Here is a 21,852-nt window from a genome sequence, read left to right as displayed (position 1 = left end):
CCTAGCTTGATGTATGACTTAATGAGGGGCTGAGGAAATGTAGTGGAGGTATAGAGGGGAAATAGATAAAAATAATTCCAGTTTCCCCTCACCATCAGACTTCCAGGTGTTATGTGTTTTCTTTGTCTCTTGAGTCTAATAAAAGACTCGTGGGAGTCAATGGAAATATTTTTGTCTCTGTGTTCTGTTTCTCCCCAATAACAGAGATTTGGAGCAAAAAAAATGAAACACTGTGGTAGCCCAAAAGGCAGCTCCTTAGAGGATGTAGGTTGCAAATGATTTCCTTTCAGGATAAACAGTGTAGTCCTAGCTCACAGTTCTGCTTTTAAACCGGTTTAGAGCTATTTTCACAAAACAAAGGCTTTGAGAAGTGTCATTGCCAGGAGGGCTCAAGATCTGCTTACTGCCGCAGGTGCTAAGCTATGCTGAAACACTCTTGCAAACAATTGAGATGTGGCCAGTTCCAATACTACCTGACATAAGCTGCTTTGTCTAGAGAGGGGGAAGAGCATGCCCCTTAGATGGCTGCACTGTAGCTTTAGAAATCGCCACCGTTTGAAGTGCCCACAGAACGTTCAGGGATTGCAGAGACTTGTTAGCCTAATGTCTGAGAGTTTCTGCGTTTTCCAGAGGTTAGGAATGTCCTTCTCTGTTGTGCAAAGGAACTTTTGGCTTTAATTATGTATATTATAACCTAGATTGGATGTAAGGAAGAAAGTTTTGACAGTGAAGGTCATAAACCACTGGCTCGATTGCCCGGAAAGGTGGTAGATGTCTCATCCCTGGAACTATTCCAGGTCAATTTCTTACAGGTTCTGAGCAAACTGTTCTAATTGAAGATGTCCCTGCTCACTGCAGGAGGAGTTGGACCTTTGGATGTCCCTTCCAACACAAATCATTCTATGACAAAAGGAGGCTGAGGGAAGGTCTTCTTGTGCTCTACAACTCCCCGAAAGGAGGTTGTAGTGAGGTAGGTGTTGGCCTCTCCTCCCTAGGAACGAGTGATGGGGTGAGAGGAAATAGCCTCAAGCTGTGCCAGGGAAGGTTTAGATTGGAGATCAGGAGAAAATTCTATACTGAAAGAGTGGTCAGGCATTGGAACAAGTTGTCCAGGGCAGTGGTGGAGTCCCTGGAGGTGTTCAATGTATGAACATTCTGGGACATGGTTTAATGACCATGATGGTCTGTTGGACTTGGTGATCTTAGGGGTCTTTTCCAACCAAAACAATTCTATGATTTCTTTTAAATTGAACCCCCAAACTGCTGCATTTGTTAAAGCAGTCTTAAGAATGCACCTTCAAACCCAGGTTTTGTGTAGCTGCAGATGTGGAAAGGAGAGCTGAGAGGTGGCTGTACTAGTTGAAGAAGATTGTGAGGTTGTGCAGATAACCAAGAACCTGACCAGACCCTCATCTGTCTGCTGGTGTTCATCTGGTTACAGTGGAATACATTGGATTGACAGGAAGAAGGATCATAGCAATATGAAAGTTCTTAGGTAACTGTTGCTGAGGACAGAATAGACATCTTGATAAGCAAGTGGAAGAAACAGCTGTAATTAACTCCATGTAATGTCAACAGTTTTAGACCAGTCACTGAGAATCCTGTCCTCTGGGAACACAGCTAGAAGGATCAGCAGGAGTACAATTAAGTTGCTGGCATCTGACCTCAAGGACTGGTGCTGGAAGTCAAGCTGAACCCCCCAGTGAAAAGTGATTGCAGCTAATGCACTTTGCTGCACAGCATCTAGAGAAGTCAGTAGAGGGAGGCATTACAGAATCACAGAATCATTTAGACTGGAAAAATCCTGTAAGATTCCTGGGTTCACTTCATATTACATTCCAGAATCAAAGCCATGGAATGGTGGGGGTTGGAAGAGACCTGTGGAGAGGGTCTCTGCCAACCTGATGCATTCTGTGATTCTATGGGGCATCCACAAATTCTCTGGGCAACCTGTTTTGGTGCCTTGCTATCCTCACTGTAAAAAAAGTCTTCCTTACACCTATGCTAAATGAGACCTTGTTTTGCTTAAAGCCATCACCCCTTGTCCCGGGGCAGCTGACCTGCATCAGACGTTCAGAAAGGCATCTCCAGATGACAAGTGCCTGGAACAGGGGATGTATGTGGGAAGACCTGGGCTAGGGCAGCTCAGTGCAGGCTGTTGCAGAGCAAGTCAGTGCCTCCTGACACTCAAGGAGGCTTCAAGCTTTGCCTTAGGTTTGTTGTTCCTTAAAGTGGAAGTTGCAAGGTACCAAATTCCTGAAGAAAGATTAGAGGGTTGTAAAAGGTCAGAAGAAAAAGGAGTGGTTTTGTCTGTCACTGTGGCTTTGTGTTTTAGGTTGATGGTTGGGCTTGATGGTCTTAGAGGTCTTCTCCAGCTGGAACAATTCCATGATTCTGTCCTCTTGTGATTATCTTCCCACAAGAGAGTGGGGAATGAGGAGCTCGTGAGAGGCAGTGTCTGGAGGGAACAGCTGCAGGCTTGAATCCAGACTGGTTGTCCTTGTGAGAGCAAAGTGTGCTGCCATCTCCCTGGGCCTGTGCTCTGCCTGTTTTAATAAGCCAGCTGCAGAATGCATGTTTTAATTTGTATGTTTAAATCAAAATGTTAATTTGTTTAGTTTTATCTCACTGGGAATCATTCTGCTCCCCAGTCTTGAGCCTGGAGGCTCTTTTCAACTTTTGGAGAAGGTTTCTCTTGCTGAGGTGATAACCTAACATGGCACAGGAGGATCTTATGTGGTGTGGTTTCACTCAGAGGCTCTGCTCTACAGTTAAGCCTAATGAAAGAAAAAGGAAGCTTGAGAAGGAATTGTTGGCTTAGGAGGTCTAAAGATGTTCACTCTTCTGCACATGTGTATTTATGGTTTTGACCATTGCACCAGCACTTACCTCCCTAGGAAATATTTGCACCCTGTGCACTCTCCTAATGGTCACACATTGATAGGATGGAGAAGAGGAGACTGTGAAGGGGCCTCATGAGTGTTTGTAAAGATGTAAAGGTGAATACCAAGAGGCTGGAGCCAGGCTCTGCTGGGTGATGCCCAGTGATAGGATAAGGGGCAATGGGTGGAAGTTGAAGCACAGGAAGTTCTCTGTTACCATTAGGAGGAATTTTTACCCTGTGAGGGTGACAGAACACTGGAACAGGCTGCCCAGGGGAGTTGTGGAGTCTCTCTCTCTGGGGATATTCAAGAGCTGCTTGTATGTGTTCCTGTGTGATCTGGTGTAGGTGATCCTGCTGTGGGAGGAGGGGTAGACTGGATGAGCTTTTGAGTTCTCTTCCAGCCCCTGACATTCTGTGAAATGGCCTCAGGTTGTATCAGGAGAAGTTTAGGTTGGAAATTAGAAGAAACTTCTTCCTGGAAAGGGTACTCAACCACTGAAACAGGCTGCCCAGGGAGGTGGTGGAAGGATGCAGAGATGTGGTACTGAAGCACATGGCTTAGCCCCAGCCTTGGCAGAGTTAGAGGCTGGTTGGACTGGATGAGCTGCAAGGATTTTCCCAACTGAAACAGTTCTATGATTTCCAGAATCAATCCTATTGTCCATGTAGGCATACAGATACTGCATAAAGAGCCCCTCAGAGAAGCAGCTAAGGGAAGCAGCCCAGCAGAGGACAGGAGGGCATCTGAGGATGGACTAACAAAGCACTGAAGAAGACTGGCACTGCTAAGAAGGTTATAGCCCAGACAAAAGCAAGAAGGCAGAAGGAATGTCACCACGTTAGGAAATATGCACTGACAGCCAATGCTCTTGCTGTGGATAGATGTTTTGGACACAATGGTTGGTGGCTGTCCCAGGACCAGCACAATTGGTGCTTCTGCCCTGCAAACAGCTGATTGTGGGTGGTGAAATTGTTGCCTTAAAATCAAGTCAGGCTACTGTCATCGTTCTTCTTTTCCATCACTGCTTCTCTCTAGAGTGACTGTGACTTCCAGGGGCATCTTTACTCACGTCTCCTTGGCATGTGCACCAGAGGCATCTCTAATTTTGTCACTTTGTTTCCAGAACAGCTGCTTATTTCTTCCAGTTTCACCCCAAGGACATGGTGACAGGCTGTGAACTCCCGGGGTCCAGAACCTGCCTTAAAAAGTTGAAAACAAACCAACCCACCCCCAAACAATCGATCTCTGGACTTTGTTGTATTCTTCTGATTGTTGTTAATGAGGTGAAAGGGACAGCTGACTGCTGTGACCCCTGCAGTTCCTTCCTGCACCTTCCAGTGCAGTTCCTGTCACTGCATGTGTGAGTACAGGGGTGTGCCATAGCTGCAGACATGGGAACTGACACCATTCTGCTCTGTAACAACATCCACTGGTACGTGTTGTCCAAGAGCACTCACAGCTGCCACCCTTCCTTTCTCCTTTGCTCACCTCCCACATCTTTTGGTCTTCTGGATGATACAGCTTAGTGAGTTAGACTGATGCTCAGAATTGTTGAGGCTCTTGTCCCAAGGTTCAGTCTGCTGATACTCTTCCTACACTTGCCAGAGCAGAAGAGTCAGCTGAACACCTGGGCATGTTCTTCCATGTGTCTCTGTAATGGAATCTGCAGAGGAGTGCCTTGACATAGGTCCACCTGAAAGAGAAATGCTTATCAAAGGAGCAGGTTGTCAGAACTGTTTCAGGGAAGAAATTTCTTCTAATCTCAAATTTGCTCTTGTCCTATCACTTGTTATTAGGCAGAAAAGACCAACATCCACCTGGCTCCACCCTCCTTTACTAGTTGAAGGGGTGTTTAAGCTACCTGTTAAGCATCAGACAAATAGGACTGAAGATACTATTCAGGGCAAAGTCTGCCCAGACATCTCTTTTGCTAGCTAAGCATAATTAATATATTTATGCTCATTAAACCTTGTAGTGAGAAGTTTGCCTCTCCTTTTACAGCCCCAGCTGTGGTGTGAAGCTTTGCATACAGGAGCAATCTCACTTCTCACGTTGGCACAAAGCAGACAGCACGTCAAGAAGCAGCCTAAATGAATACTGGGATGCAGGACAAGGGCATAAGTACTTTTATCCTGATACATCCAGATCCACGGTAAGGAATACAGGAAATGCAAGTCCTTGCTGGCACTGTTCAAACAGCAACACCTTTTAGCTTCACAGGGATTAATTCATGTGAGTCAGCGATGATGGAAAGGTTATGCTTGAGGAACCTGGTTCAATAACCATTGTAGTTAGATGGAGCCTTTGCTGGGCTTTGGAGCAAGTTTGACTTCCTAACTTAAGATGCTGGTAAATGTGAAGATATTTTGAATGCCTCTGGATTTCTTTTGATGTGTGGAATGTGTTCCAAAATGAGTAGCAGCTCCATGGAATGGTTTGTGCTTGGTGCATGTATGGCTTGCTCTTTACCACTGCAAACCTTTGCTATAGGAAAGGCACAGTTAAAGCCACACCTGACTGTGACAGTGGGGAGGGGAGTGCAAGGGGAGTAGGTGAGACCATTTCCTGCTGCAGAGATCAAAAAGCAGAGCTATGCACTCTGGGCTCTGAGTTAGTTTGGAATAAACAAGAAGGGAATGAAGTGCTCACTGTGAGCAGCTTGCAGAAACACAAACATGAAGCTGCTGCAGAGGGCTGGTGAGAATCACTTTCTTTAGCAAAAAACCCCAACAATTGGGATTAGAATCAGTTTGCCTGTTAATATCAAAGCCTGATTTCATGTCTGTGGCTTCATGACCATATCTGTACCAGAAGGAAGACCTAAAACCAAATATTGAGGAGAAAAATATCTAGAAAATATAGCATCATAAAATCATGGAATGCATTGGATTGGAAAGGGACCCTTGAAGTCATCTTGTCCTGCAGTGAGCAGGGACATCTTTAACTAGATCTGGTTGCTCAGGGCTCCATGAAGTTGACCACAGATGTCTGCAGGAATGAGGCCCTCACCATATCTCTGGGCAACCTGTTCCAGTGTTTCACTAACCTCATTGTGAAGAATTTTCTCCCAGTGTCCAATCTAAATCTACCCTGCTCTAATTTCAAACCACTGCCCCCTGTCCTGTCACTGCAGACCCTTCTCAAACAGTCCTTCCTCAGTCTTCCTGCAGGCTCTCTTCAAATACTGAAATGCCACCACAAGGTCTCTCTGGAGCCTTCTCTTCTCCAGGCTGAACAACCCCAACTTTGCAGAATTATTTAGTCTGTGAGCCCTGGCTGGTTTCTTTGAACTCTCTGGACGTTTCCACCACCCATTTTCAGGACAAGCTGTGAAATGTAGCCCTCCAGTTATGGCTGGCTGTGAAAGATACAGTTTGTAGAAGCTGGCGAGTCCTGCAGCTGTGCACAGGCTCTTCTTTAGTTGTCCCATGTAATGAGTGAACCTGTGTTTGGAAACATCATAGCAGGTGATGCACCTTAGCTTTCCTTCTCACCGCTCCCTTCTGGAAGATATCTTAGCTCACAGAATCATTGAATCACAACATGGTTTGACTTGGAAGGGACTTTAAAGATCATCCAGTTCCAAGCTCCCTGCTGTAGGGACATGTTCCCACTAGACCAGGTTGCTCCAAAGCCTCATCCAGCAGAGTCTGGCTGGTGTCCACAAAATCTCTGTACAACCTGTTCCAGTGTCTCACCACACACATGGGGAAGAAGTTCTTCCTAATGTCTAATCTAAATCTACACTGCTCTAGTTTAAAACCATTGTCCCTTGTCCTGTCACCACATGCCCATATAAAAAGTCCCTCTTGAGCTCTCCTGTAGCCCACTTCAGGTGCTGGAAGACCTGAGCTTTCTCTTCTCCAGGCTGAACAGCCCCAACTCTCTGTCCTCACAGGAGAGGTGCTCCAGCCCTCTGATCATCTTTGTGGCCCACTTTGGACCCTGTCTCACAGATCCATGTCCGTGTGTTGAGGGCCCTGGAGCTGGACACAGTACTCCATAGAGGGGTAGAATTGTCTCCCCTGACCTCTTGGCCTCAGTTTCTCTTGATGCAGCCCAGGACACAGGTCCAAGATGCTGCTTGTCCTCAGGCTTTGGCTCTCTGTTTGGGCTGTGGCTGCCTGGCAGGAGCTATGTGTGCTCAGGAGGCTCAGTGAGTGAGTGCTCTCTGAGCAGGGTTGCAGCAGGGTTTCTATTTCACTCACAGCTTGCGTAGAGTGCAGCAACTCATTTACTCCCTGACTTAAGTTGTCATGATCCTATTATGTCCCAGCTGCATTCTTTACATTGGCTGCCTCTAAAGCAGGGATAAATTTAAGCTGGTAGTTTTGATGTTTAAAGCCCTTCCCAGCATGAAGCTTGGCGATGTTTGAAGATCACCTTCAGCTGTCACCTTCTGGGCATCTGTGCTTGACTGTGGTTCACTGCAAAGTGTTGCCCACCCTCTTGATCTGAGTGGGATGAACACTCACCTCTGCTGGGGAGCAACCTGCTTTGATACTCAGCTTTCTGAAAAAGCCTCTTTTTATTTTTAGAGTGTAATGGAATTTGATTACTTACAGCAGCTCTGTACTTTCTTCCCTTCCTTCTCTGAAGCAGTGTTTGACAGGAGTCCAGCAAGTGCTAATAAACAGTCAGCTGCTCAGGGCATGGTGTCAGGCTCTGGAGAGCGAGCCCTGCTCAGCAGCACAGGGATGTATGGAACAACAGCTCTTCTCTGAAGGGTCATAACACAGAAACCCATCTGGGAGAGGATTTTGTGTTTGAAATATTTAGAATAGTAACATGTTAGGGGTTGGTAGGGAGCTGGAGATCATCAAGTCCAACTCCCCTGCCAAAGCAGGATCACCTCTGTCAGGTCACACAGGGACACCTCCAGGTGTATCTTGAACGTCCCCAGAGAAGGAGTCTCCACAACTTCCCTGGGCAGCCTATTGCAGGGCTCCAGCACCCTCACAGTAAAGATGTTTTTCCTCATGTTGAGATGGAGCTTCCTGTGTTGCAGTTTGCATCCATTGCCCCTTGTCTTACTACAGGACAGCACTGAAAAGAGCCTGGCCCCTTCTTCCTGACACCCATGCTTCAGCTGTCTATAAACATTAATAAGATCCCCTCTCAGTCTTCTCCAGACTAAGCAGCCCTTCATTAGAGCCTTTCAGATGTTGCAGTGCCTTCAGCATCTTTGCAGCCTCCATTGGACACTCTATAGTATATCCTTGTACCTCTTGGGCTGGGGAGCCCAGAACTGCACAAAATACTCCAGATGTGGTCTCAGCAGAGCAGAGGGAGAACAGAACCTCTCTTAACCTGCTGGCCACACTTGTCTTAATGCGGCTCAGATTTGCCTTCTGATCTTCCAGAATAGCCAAATGTTCAAAGCATGAGACTGCAGCTGTGATAGAATCATGGAAGCACAGAATGTCAGGGCTGGAAGGGACCTTGAAAGATCATCTGGTTCAGCCCCCCCAGCCAGAGCAGGATCACCTAGACCAGATCATGCAAGAACATATCCAGATGGTTCTTGAACATCTCCAGAGAGGGAAACTCCACAACCCCCCTGGGCAGCCTGTTCCAGTGCTCTGTCACCCTCACAGGGAAAAAATTCTTCCTCAGGTTCACATGGAGCCTCCTGTGCCTCAGCTTCCACCACTGCCACACACATGCCAGACTGGCTGACTTCTGTCACATCAGCTGTGAGCTGCTCTTCCACAGCAGTGGTGGTTGTGTCTAATGGGCTGGTCAGACAGCTCATGCAGCTTCCCCACCAAGGCCACTTAGGGCCCTATTTGCCAGCTTAAAGGCTGGACCGAGGCTCCTAACCTAAGCCCCCAGTGCTTGGGAAGGAAGAGGCTGCTTCATTGTGAGAATGACTTCTCACATCCACTTTCTCATATGAGAAGCTGGTTTTGTTATGGATTAGGCCTTCCTTCCCCTTGCCCTGCTATACCTCTGAAAACAATTCTCTGTTTTGGGTCAGACAGCTTAGTCCTCTGGAAGGAGCCAGAGTAGGACTGGGGGAGTGTCTGATGGAGGGGCTGGGTTAAGAGGCAGGCAAACGATCAGGCTATGCAGTGCATGAGGAAATGGTTCTGGGTCTGACAGAAGAAACTCCTGCCCAAACAAACCGTGTTTGCACAGACTGCTCTGGCTCCCAGACACTGCATATTTTGATGATGAAACTGTTCCTTGTAGGCATCCTCCTACTCAGAGTCTTTTCTGCATTAACACATCACCCGAGGACGTGAGCCCAGCAGCTGAACTGGCTTTTGCATGGCTGTCTCCTCAAAGCTTTTACTGCATGGCTTTTAAAGGTGTTGTGGTTTCTTTAATGGGGTGCTCGTGTTCTGCTCTCTGGGCTGAGCAGTTCTCCCCTTTGCTTTGCTCTATTTCTGATCCTAGACCACATCACCTTTCACAGAATCACAGAATGTCAGGGGCTGGAAGGGACCTTGAAGGATCATCCAGGCCAAGCTCCCAGCAGAGCAGGGTCACCTGCAGATCACATAGGAATGCATCCAGGCAGGTCTTGAATATTTCCAGAAAAGGAGACTCCAGACCCCCCCTGGGCAGCCTGTTCCAGTGCTCTGTCACCCTCACAGGGAAAGAATTCCTCCTTGTGTTTCCATGGGACTTCCTATGCCTCAGCTTCCACCATTGCCCCTCGTCCTGTCATTGGGCATCATCCAGCAGAGCCTGGCTCCAGCCTCCTGGCACTCACCTTTACTTCTTTATCAACATTACTGAGGTCACCTCTCAGTCTCCTCCTCTCCCAGCAGCACAGCCCCAGCTCGCTCAGGCTCTCCTCGTAACAGAGATGTTCCATTCCCTTCAGCATCTTTGTAGCTTTGCACTGGACTCAAGCAGTTCCCCGAGGTCCTTCTTGATCTGGGCGTGGGGGGAGGGGCAGAACTGGACACAGTACTGCAGATGCAGCCTCACCAGGGCAGAGTAAAGGGGCAGGAGAACCTCTCTCGACCTACTAAACCACAGCTCTTCTAATGACACTGGCCCTCCTGGCCACCAGAACACATTGCTGGCTCATGGTCAACCTCCCATCCACTAGGAACCCCAGATCCTTTTTGCCTTCACTGCTCTCCAGCAGGCCAGTCCCCAACCTATACTGATCCATGAGGTTTCTCTTTCCCAGGTGCAAGATTCTACCCTTACTCTTATTGGATTTCATTAAGTTTCTCCCTGCCCAACTCTCCAGCCTAAGTCTGGATGAATTTCATCTTATTTCAGGTGGGAAGGGGGCTGTTATAAAATGCTTTTGTCAACATTCTATTAAAAGCCTTCTGAGATTCTTTTGGTGCTTCTTAAGAAAAATCCATATGGGACTGTCCTGCCTGACCCTAGAGCAGCTGTGGTTAATGCCAAGCTCAGAGACCCCTTGCTCAGGGACCTTGTAGACTATGCTCCAAGTTGCTTCTCATTCTCAGCTTTGTTCCTCTTCTGGCCTCAATACTGTCTCTGCCTTGCTGCTTCAGCAAAGGTTCAGTGTTTGGTTTATGTCCTTCTCTTACCCTAAACCCTGTGACTGCAGTTTGTGGTCTGAGTTTCTCCCTGGATGTGAATGAATCCCTTCTCTCATCAGTGAATCCTAAGTTCCTTATCAGGGAAGATAGGTGCTCAGCTGCTTCCTCTGTGAGATGCCATCATCTCTGGAGGGCTTGTGGAGTTCACAGTGCTGGACCAGTGCCTGATTTTTGCCATCTACCTGTGTTGCCTGCCCTGTGCTCATCCCTAGCTGCCAAATGTTGGGCAGACCATGCAGTGTCCATGCGTCCATTCCCACTCAAACTTCCACTGGGCCTTTTCCCCCCACTACTTCTCTTTATAAATGGAGTCACTGGAGGACTAAGCTGGGTGGCTTCATCCACTTTGTCCTGCAATTTGGTGGCACACAAGAGAGCTGGAAGCGTAGCTGTCAGCGAAGGGAGCAGGACCTCCACTGACAACAAGAAGCCACGTGAGCATTTTGCTAAAGCATGGCTGTGGAGCAGTATCTGCTGAGCAGGCTGCTGTGGGAGATGAGCAGGCTGCATAATGCATGAGGAAATGTTTAGGAAACATCCTATTAACAGGAGGGAGCATCTATTTCCCTCTGCTTGCTCTGGGAGCTGCACTTGCTAGCAGCCCCAGGAGCCCTCTTGACCTCTAATACACTTTGGTTGCCTGCAGCAAAACAGTCAGAGAGGATGAGCAGGTTGCTGTTTCACTTTTGTCAGGCCACAGTGGCTGACAGGGGAAGTGCCCCAAGGAGCAATGAAGGATTTTCTAAGGAGCTCCAAAAGCACCCTTGAAAAGCTGGGTGCAGTTTGAGGTTAGAGAAGACTTAGACTGGATGTTGGGAACAAGTTATGCACTATGAAGGTGGTGGAACACTGGAGTAGGTTGCACAGGGAGGTAGTTGAGGCCCCATCCCTGGAGATATTCAAGGCTTAACAAGGTTCTGAGCAGCTTGATCTACTAGAGGACAGCCCTGCTCACTGCAGGGACTGGATGACCTTTGGAGGTCCCCTCCAACACAAACCATTCCATGATTCTGTGATAAGTGCCAGTACAACCTGACATTGTACCAGCCTCCCACCCCAAACACAAAGCTTTTTGTTTAGCTGATGTACAAATGAGCTATCTAGGACTGACTACTGAACTAGGCAGAAACTCTTCAGATAGAAGCTCTTCTTGGTCTTGTGCAAAGGAAAACAGGCCCTGGCCCAGAGTTCACTCTAGCATTGTGCACTTGGTTGAAGTAGGCACTGATTCATCAGCTCTGCTTGGAACTGTAGACTTGTAGAGTTGTTTCAGCTGGGAAAGACCTTGAAGATCATCCAGTCCAACCGATCTCTAACTACCAAGGCTGGTGCTAGACCATGTCCCTCAGCTCCACATCTCTGCCTCTCTGAAACACGCCCAGGGATGTGGATTCACCTCCCTGGGCAGCCTGTTCCTGTGCTTGAGAACCCTTTCAGCCAAGGATGTCTCTTCTAATCTCCAACCTAAGCCTTCCCTGGTGCAACCTGAGGCAAGGATTCTTGTTCCTGCACTTGAACCCAAGCTGCTGGAACAAGCAGGCACATCTGGGGAACTTTCTCTTGATGGGAATCACACGTGACCCTGCTGTCCTCAGGAGGTGAAAGGCAAACCAGCACTGGTGTCAGCCCTTGTGTCTGCCTGGGTAAGCCAAATACACTGCTGACATCAGACTGACTTGAGAAAGTCCTGTAGCAAAATATTTTAATGCACCCACTTGCAAAAAGCATTAAAGAGGGGCAAAAGCCCAAAGGAGAGCTGTGACCTTGGGCTTCCCAGGCAGGGGTGAGGTGAAACAGCAAAGATGGAGACACAGAGGGACCTAAACCACCTTCCAGGCTTACATGCAAGTGCCAAACCTGTTGAAAACATGAGGCGCTCAGGAGGGGTGTTTATTCCGACAGGATACACACCACTAAATAAAGTGAGTCACTGGGAATGAATCAGATGGAGTGGGAACAAAGCAGGAGCTCTTTATAAGCCTGGAGCACGTTGGGCAATAACTGAAATGCCTGCAAGCACCCAGAGCACTAGGTAAGAAGGAATTTCTGCCAGCTCACAGAGTCACAGAATGTCAGGGGCTGGAAGGGACCTCATCATCCAGTCCAACCCCCCTGCCAGAGCAGGATCACCCAGAGCAGATCACACAGGAACTCATCCAGGCAGCTCTTGAATATCTCTGGAGAGGGAGACTCCACAACCCTCCTGGGCAGCCTGTTCCAGTGCTCTGTCACCCTCACAGGGAAAAAAATCCCCCTCATGTTTACATGGAACTTTCTATGCCTCAGCTTCCACCCATTGCCTCCTGTGCTTCCATTGGGCATTGGAAGATCCATGGAAATGCAAGAAGGAATTTTTTTTCCCTGTGAGGGTGACAGAGCACTGGAACAGGCTGCCCAGGGGGATGGTGGAGTCTCCCTCTCTGGAGATACTGAAGAGCTGCCTGGCTGTGTGTGATCCTGCTCTGCAGGGCGTTTGGCCTGGATGATCCTTCAGGGTCCCTTCCATCCCCTGGCATTCTGTGATTCTATGATTACAAACCATGAAAGAGGTCACTCTGCCTGCCATAAAGCATTTTGCTGATGCTGTTAAATAAGAAAAGGGAATATTCAAACTGATATATGCAAGAGTTAATATTTACATTGCTCAAGGCACAGAGGCAGGATCACAATGAAGAGAAAGAAGTGGTGAATAAACTGGAACAAATATTAATGGGCTTCAAGTGTAGATCCAGGTAAAGTGGGAAGGGAAGTCATGGAGCATCCCCTCCTGGAAAAGATTAGCCCAATTTTTGCCAGTAAATAGCTACAGCTGAACTGCTTTGGGTCAGGTTAGAATTACCTCTTCAAGCCATTTCTAACAGTTTTAATACAGCTGTTGTTAGGGACTTGATTTTGCCACTTGAAGATGCTGCTCCCAAGTTCCTCCTTCCTCACTTGTTCCTGCACATGACCTTGTAGCAGGACGGTGTGGATCTCTGGTCAGTCTCATTCAGGAGCAAACCAGCATCCCTGGCCAGATCAGATTAAAGACAGCACACTGCCCTGTCTCTGCAGCCTCTGCAGTGTGTTGTGAAAGAGATGCTGGTCTACACAAGCGGTACCTGCTGTGGAGCAGTCAGAAGAGAAAGCAGGAGGTGGAAGAGATTTCTGTGTGAAGTTAAGTGCTATTGTTACTTTAGAGTTTGATTTTATTCCCTTTTTAAATGTAGTTTTTATTTCATAACAAATTTATCACCAAGCCTCCCTGAATCACAGACGATCATAGCAGCACAAAATTGATGATGGTAGAGATATAAACTATAATTCTGGAATCATAGAGCGAGTCACAGAATGGTTTGGCTCAAAGGGGACCTTAAACATCATCCAGTTCCCAACACCCTGCCATGGGCAGACACCGCCCACTAGATAAGACTGCTCAAGGCCACAATTCAACCTGGCCTTGAACACCTCCAAGGAGGGGATATCCACAATCTCCCTGGGCAATCTGTTCTAGTGTCTGCTCTTGTTGGAGCAGATCTTGAGACTGGCCTATTGTGCTGGTTTTAGAAGCTACAGAATCACAGAATTGTCAGGAACCTCAAAGACCATCCAGTTCCAACTCCTCACACTAGATCAGGTTGCTCAGAGACACATCCAGCCTGGCCTTAAAGACATCCAGGGATGAGGCTTCCATCACCTCCCTGGGCAACCTGTTCCAATGTCTCAGCACCCTCATGGGGAAGAACTTCTTCTGAATATTCAATCTGAATCTAGTTTTGCTGCATTCCCTCCAGTCCTAACCCTACCTGACATCCTAAAAAGTCTCTCCCCAGCTTTCTTGTAGACTCCCTGGAGGCTTCTCTCCAGAAGCTTTTCTTTTTCTTCTGTTGCGAGGGAGGGGGCACGGAGACCTTCCCTACTAGCAGCCCATGCTCAGCTGCTCTATAAAAGCAGCACCAGAGTTTGTCAGCTTGTTCAGAGGCCATGGTAGATGGTTTGAGTGGCATGCACAGATGATCAGCCAGGGAACTTGCTGTGCACTGTGGCTAATGTGTCCACAGAACCTGAGCAACATTCCTAGAGCACCACGTTCTACTGAACCCTAAGCAGCTGGAGCAGCTGTGTGATGTGTGGGCTTAGATTAGTACTAGAGACATCATTAAGTGAGTAATTAATGATCTGAATCTCTCCCACTCTCTACCACTTCCTTACTTTTAATAGAAGAGCTCCTCAGCTGCCTCCCCTGGGGTGGGATGTCTATACTTGATCATTCATTCTGTCACATGTAGTTTACAGGTTAAAACAGTGCTGAGCATATTGCCTAGCTGCATCTGTGTGTTAACCTGAAAAGACACTGAAAAGTGTCCCCTTGTTCTGTTGCTGGTTGTGTGGCAGAAGAGACCAACCTCACCTGACTAGCCTCCCTTCAGGTAGTTTTAGACAGCAATGAACTCTGCCCTGAGCCTCCTCTTCTGCAGGCTGCACACCCCCAGCTCCCTCAGCCTCTCCTCTCAGGGCTGTGCTCCAGCCCCCTCACCAGCTTTGTCGCCCTCCTGTGGACACCTTCAGTACCTCAACATCTCTCTTGAATTGAGGAGCCCAGAACTGGACACAGCACTCAAGTGGCCTGAGCAGTGCTGAGTACAGGGGAAGAATAACCTCCCTTGTCCTGCTGGCCACACTGTTCCTGATACAGGCCAGGATGCCATTGGCTCTCTTGGCCACCTGGGCACACTGCTGCCTCATGTTCAGCTACTATCTACCAGTACATCCAGGTCCCTTTCTTTCCTGGCTGTTCTCCAACCATTATATAACTACCAAGTCTGGTGCTAAACCATAGAACAGAACAGAATAGGGTAGGGTAGGAGTGGAGGAGAATAGAATCATAGAATCAACCAGGTTAGAAGAGACCTCCAAGATCATCCAGTCCAGCTTATCACCCAGCCCTATCCAGTCAACTAGACCATAGCACTAAGTGCCTCATCCAGGCTTTTCTTGAACACTCCACCACCTCCCTGGGCAGCCCATTCTGATGGCAAATCACTCTCTCTGTGAAGAACTTCCTCCTAACATCCAGAATAGGAAAGGAATAGAACAGAAAGGAATAGAGTAGAACAGAACAGAACAGAATGAAATGGAATAGAATAAGGAATAAAAAACAAACAAAAAAAAAAAGAATAGAATAAAATGGGTTTAGGTTGGAAGAGACCTTTAAGAACAGTGAGTCTAACCTTCAACCTAAGACCACCATGGCCATTAAACCACAACCCAGAGTGCCATGGTCACAGGTTCCTTGAACACCTCCAGGGATGGTGACTCCACCACCTGTTTGGGCAGGTTGAATCATCAACATTTTTGCTCAAGGCACACCCCAAAACCTCAATGGTTGAAGCCACTTGAAAGGAAGCATGCAAGAGGCAAGGTGAAAACTAATGAAGAAGTTTTAAATGTCTTCCCCCCCCCCCCCCCTTGTGATATAGTTTGCACATTCCATTTAACATCCAAATTCATCTGCAAGCCATCAGAACCAGAGTTGAAACACAAGCACAAAAGCTGTACCTAGTGAGTCATCAAAGTGCTTTATTTTATAAAGCCTTGCTCATGTTTGGAGTGTAATCTAAGCACTAACACATACAACAATGTCTTCTCCTCGCCCTGTCCAAATCAACAGTTTACTGACAAGAATGGGTGACAGAACTGCTACACAGACAAAAAGAATGCGGCGCTGGAAATGGCTGAAACGGCCTCAAAACGTGCACTCGTTGACCGCACTTAAATAGGTACTCCAAGGATGTGTACCTCAGTTTTCACTTCAGGGTCCCCACCCTATGGCCTCAGGCTTTGAGAAGCCACAGCACGCTTCAGGAAATGGAACTTGGGTGAGAACGTAGACAACTTGGGTATACAGGCAGAGGACACACCAAAAAGAAAAGGGATCAAGCCACAGTACCACCTTCTTTAAATACATACAATACAAAAGTATACATATACACTGCAGTGCTGCCGACACCACTGAGGCAAACGGGACAAAACAACCCTGGCGGGAGGGTGAGGGGGAAGGAGAAAACCATTAGTACACAGCAACAGGGACACTATTGCCTTTGGCCGCTGAAGAGAGTGTAATGGGTTGTTCTGGTATAGGCTCCTCTGATGTATGCCATGGGATACCTTCTGCCACGGCACAGGCTCCTCTGATGTACACCAAGGAGTACCTTACACCATGGTACAGGCTCCTCTGATGTACACCAAGGAGTACCTTACACCATGGTACAGGCTCCTCTGATGTACACCATGGGGTACCTTTCACCTTACCTTACGCCATGGTACAGGCTCCTCTGATGTACACCACAACATATGTTATACTGTGGTACAGGCTCCTCTGATGTACACCACGGTGTACATTACACCACAGTACAGGCTCCTCTGGCATACGTCATGACATACATTATGCTATGGTACAGGCTTCACTGATGTACACCATGGTGTACCTTACACCACGGTGCAGGCTCCTCTGACGTAAAGCACTGCACACATTATGCACAGTTGCAGGCTGAGTTACGCTGACATTACTTATGGAGAAGGCATGCTGGCAACTCCTGGTTGGAGTCACAACCAGTGACAGGGAGGGTTTGACTTCTCTCAACTTTGCCTACAAACTCTAAGAAGTCCAATGAAGAAATGTGAAAGGCACAGCTTTAGCACAGTGTGTAAGTAGACAAACTTCAAAGCGTTGCGTAAATTTGTCTCTCTCAAGCGCGGAGTCTTCCGGGGAGAAAACACAAGCAGAGAAGAAAACACAAAGTTGTGGCTGCTGTTGGTGTTTAAAAACTTGAAACAAGTTAGAGGTGGCCAGCACAGTTTTTAGGCAACGCGCTACACAACCAGGCTTGAGTAAATGGCAGGAGGTCGTTTCGATGCTAAAACATAACCTTGAGGGGGGTGGTGGAGGGGGGGGGAACCAAACCAAAGAAAAATATTCCTCTGCAATCTTCTTTCTCACTTTATTGTAGAAGAGTCTATGGCGGAGGTGAGCGAGACATTCACTGGAGTACACTACTTGCACGTTACGCCTCGGCGGATGACAGAACGTTAACTTCATTTGTACTGCAAAAGAACTTTACATGTAAACTCAAAACCAGAAAAGAAAAGTCGTCTATTGTACACGGCTCCGAAAGTCAGAAAGATCCCTGCTCTCCTAAGAATGTAAACAGTAAGGTTCAGGGTTCCTCTGTCGAGGGATGCTGACCGACAACCAAACACCGCTGCTTCGAAACGGTACGGGGTTAAGCATCCCAGCTTCGACTTCGCAGGGAGTGGGGGGCAAGGGAATGGGGTTTCTATTGGGGTGCACATCTCTCGGGCTGGGTGAAAGATGGAGCTGCTGCCATTGCCCCAACTATAGGCGGCTCCTCTGGATCAGCTTTGCTCCACCTGTGACTTTATTAGCTCCTCTATTGCGAGAGTATCAAAACAAATGAAAACCTCACGTTGCAAAGTGAAACAAGCAAACTTTTCCCTTAACAGAAGTTTACTGTAGCAAAAAAACCCTACGCGTTAGCATGGCTTAAGTTAGCTCTTTTTCAGAGAAGGGACAACTTCCTGATGCCATGTGCTAAAAAAAAAACAACAAACCCAAAAAGACAGAAATGGGAAAAGGAGGGTGAAAAAAACCCAAACACCTCAACAAAAAAAAAACCCCAAGGAAAAAATCCCAACTGCTAGGAACCAAACAGGAAAAGCAACCGGCACCAAGGGCTGTTGCAGCTGCTTTGTTAAGGAGTGCCAGTGGGCAGGGTGTAAGTGTAACATTCGCAGTAAGGTTTGTATCATCATGATGAAGAATACTGTCCTGTATCTTTCTCTTTTTTTCAGTCCAAAATATAAACTGATCCACAGTTTACAGTTTGATAGCAATATCGTAGCTCTAACATGCATTTACTCTTCCCCACCCCACACCTCTTTGCTCATGTGTTCCTTTTCAGCTGGTAGCATCAGAGTCTGACCGTCCCAGTGCACTCTGAGTAAGCTGTCCTAGTTATTTATTTTATGGGCTTTGGAGGGTTTTTTTTTTAACTTTTGTGGGTTTTTTTTTGTTTTTGTTTGTTTGTTTTTGCACACACAAAGAGTCAGAAATAGCTAGAACTATGCTGGGAATATCAGGCAGCTGTTAAAGCGAGTACTCCACCCCACTTCAGTCATCTTTGCCAGCAGATGTAAACAAAGGGGTTGCTTTCTGCAAGATGAGCGCTTCTCTGAGTTCCTTTTTGTTTTGGTTTTTTTTGTTCCTACACTTGTAGCCACCGCTGCTGTCCCCAGGTCTCGTGTCTCTCCTACGTGCCACGATGGGTTACGTCAAGATGTTGGCAATAAAGTCCAAGAAGCGCTTTGAATACTGTTCAGGGTTAACAGTTGAAATTTCTGCACCAGCCTACACAGAGAGTTGGGAGGGGAGAGGAAAGAAGAAAGAACCAGTGTTTATTTGATGCTTTGTTACCAAGAATGTCAGCTAATGAATTTCATGTGGCGCCTTAGAATCACAGAAACATTCTGCTTCGAAAAGCCCCTCAGGATCACTGGGTCCAATGCATATTCCTAATCTACAAGGTTCACCCCAAGCACCACATCCAGGTGACCCTTAAATACATCCAGGGTTGGTGACTCCACCACCTCCCTGGGCAGCATGTTCCAATGCTTGACCACTCTTGCTGGGAAAAAAAAGTGTTCCTAATATCCAGTCTAAACTTATCCAGTCACAGCTTGAGGCCATTCCCTCTATGTTCTATCACTAATTACCTGTGAGAAGCGACCAGCAGCAACCTCTCCACAACCTCCTTTCAGGTAGCTGTAGACAGGGATGAGGACTCCCCTCAGCTTCCTCTTTTTCAAGCTAACCAGCTCCCTCAGTTGCTCCTCATCAGATTTATTCTCTAGGCCCTTCCCCAGCTTCCTTGCCCTCCTCTGCACTGGCTCCAGCACCTAGAACAGACACTAGAATGACAAATCCTAATGGCCCTCAAGCAGAACCCTGTCACTGCCTTTGCAGGCTCCAGAGGAGCACAGTGATGCTTGGTACTCACCACTGTAAGGGTCGACACCCATCTGCCACATCTGAAACACATTCCCTTTACTTTCCATACTTCCATTGTGTTTCAGTCTCCTGCTGCATACTTAAGCCTGGTACCCACTGAGTCATCAAGAGAGCCTGGTCTGTTGAGCAGCAGTGCCTTCATACGGAGAAGACTGAATCACCAGACCAACACTGGTGTAAGGCACCGTGCTCTCTGACTGTTAAATCACCTGCTTTGAAACATGTGCCAACAATTAGTTTTTTCAACATAGATGCACTTAAATCTGGACTCAATAATCATCAAATCAAAGAATTGTTTCAGTTGGAAAATACCTTGAAGGTGATCAAGTCCAAACATTACATAGCCCTACCAAGCCTGGTGCTAAACCATGTCCCTCAGCATCAGCAACAGAACAAGGGGACACAGTCTCAAGTTGTGCTGGGGCAGGTCTAGGCTGGATGTTAGGAGGAAGTTCTTGCCAGAGAGAGTGATTGGCTGCCCAGGGAGGTGGTGGAGGTGTTCAAGAAAAGCCTGGATGAGGCACTTAGTGCCATGGTCTAGTTGACTGGATAGGGCTGGGTGATAAGCTGGACTGGATGATCTTGGAGGTCTCTTCCGACCTGGTTGATTCTATGATCTCTGCCTCTTTGAAACACCTCCAGGGGTGGGGATTCAACCACCTCCCTGGGCAGCCTGTCCCAGTCTTTGAGAACCCTTTAAAGGAAGAAGTTTCTTCTATTATCCAACCTAAACCTCCCCTGGTGCAACTTGTGGCTGTTTGCTCTTGTCCTGTCACCTGTTACTAGGTATAACAGCCAGTCCTAACCTGGCCTTCACCTACTCTCAGGGAGTTGCAGAAAGCATCTCCTCCAGACTAAACAACCACAGTTTCCTCAACTGTTCCTTATCAAACTTGATCTTCAGACCCTCCAACAGCTTTGTTGCCCTTCTCTGGACTCACTCCAGCACCTCGATGTCTTTTTTGGAGTGAGGGCCCCAAAAGTGATTCTAGTACTCAAGGTGTTGCCTCACTAGTGCTGAGTATTGGGGGTCAGTCACTTCCCTGGTCCTACTGACCACACCATTCTTGATGTAGGTCTGTACAACTGCCTGAGCCACACACATGGTCATTTTTTTTAACCCTCTTTTACAGAAGTGGAGGGTTCCATGCATGCAATGAATGCAAAAACTCTTCCATGCCAGGTGGCTCAGAATGCAGACAGTGAAACAAATAAAACAGTTGTAGGAAAGTAATGTTCTGTAGGAAGTCCTGGTCACATCTGGCTTTAATAATCCTAGTTGTTATTCACAACACATTTCTATCCCTTATTTAAGCCAGAAGTGTGACTTTTTAAAGTCTGCCATACTCAAAGTTCATTGATAATTGCCAGATAATGGCTACAAATGGTCTGCATCAACCTCCAGCTACTCTGAGAGTGGTGAGAGTAAGGAGAGTGTTGGTATAGAGAGAGAAAAAAATACCTTCTGCAGGCCTGGGCAGGGCTTAGGGCTGAGCATTCCACTAAACCAAAAAAGCCCTGAGCCCTCGGCTTAAAATCCTCCCCAGTGTCCTGATCCTTTAGATACTTAGGGGAGGGACTCTTTAGATCCCAGGGGAGGGATCTGAGCCTCATGAATGATTATGCTCTTTTAAAAACAGTTATGATATTTTGAACTTTAAATCACCATAGGGTTGATGATGGTAGATAGAAATTGATTCAATCACCATAGGGTTGATGATGGTAGATAGAAATTGATTCAATCACCATAGGATTGATGATGGTAGATAGAAACTGTCATTCTGGAATCGTAGAATGGTTTGGGTTGGAAGCGACCTCAAAGGTCATCCAGTTCCAACCCCCCTGCCATGGGCAGGGACACCTCACACTAGATCAGCTTGCTCAAAGCCACATCTAGGCTGGCCTTAAACACCTCCAGGGATGAAGCTTCCACCACCTCCCTGGGCAATCTGTTCCAGTGTCTCAGCACCCTCATGGGGAAGAACTTCTTCCTAACATCCAGTCTGAATCTCCCCATTTCTAGCTTTGTTCCATTCCTCCCAGTCCCATCACTACCTGACAGTCAAAGGAGTCCCACCCCAGCTTTCTTGTAGGCCCTCTTAAGATACTCAGATCCTTCTCCTCTCCAGACTGAATAGCCCCAACTCTCTCAGTCTCTCCTTACAGGAGACGTGCTCCAGCCCTCTGATCATCCTCGTGCAGAAGCAGAAAAAGAATCAGAGGATGAACCCACTCCAGATACTTACCCCATGCTTTACTGTTTTTGCAGCATGGGCAGCTTTCTTTTTTGCATCATAATGAGTAAGAATGTCAATAATGGCCATAAAGTATACTTCCTTCCTAGGTGCACCTGCAAATGGCA

At 47.3% G+C, this 21,852-nt stretch overlaps 1 protein-coding gene across 2 annotated transcripts in view; it reads right to left on the bottom strand.

The window, feature by feature from the left end:
- Positions 1-15,958: 15,958 nt before the first annotated feature.
- Positions 15,959-21,852, bottom strand: part of PIP4K2A (phosphatidylinositol-5-phosphate 4-kinase type 2 alpha) — a 123,777-nt gene continuing 117,883 nt past the window's right edge. For both annotated transcript variants that reach the window (XM_064162514.1, XM_064162515.1), the window contains 2 exons: positions 21,737-21,840; positions 15,959-18,830 (listed from right to left, as the gene is read on the bottom strand). In XM_064162514.1, the coding sequence (XP_064018584.1) occupies positions 18,750-18,830; positions 21,737-21,840 (185 nt within the window). In that variant the 3' untranslated portion in view covers positions 15,959-18,749. The remainder of the gene's footprint in view (positions 18,831-21,736; positions 21,841-21,852) is intronic.

This window comes from Pogoniulus pusillus, chromosome 23 (assembly GCF_015220805.1).
Source record: "Pogoniulus pusillus isolate bPogPus1 chromosome 23, bPogPus1.pri, whole genome shotgun sequence".
NCBI classification, from domain to species: domain Eukaryota; kingdom Metazoa; phylum Chordata; class Aves; order Piciformes; family Lybiidae; genus Pogoniulus; species Pogoniulus pusillus.
Note: the sequence above shows the minus strand (reverse complement) of the source record. Positions and strands in the feature narration are given on the sequence as shown.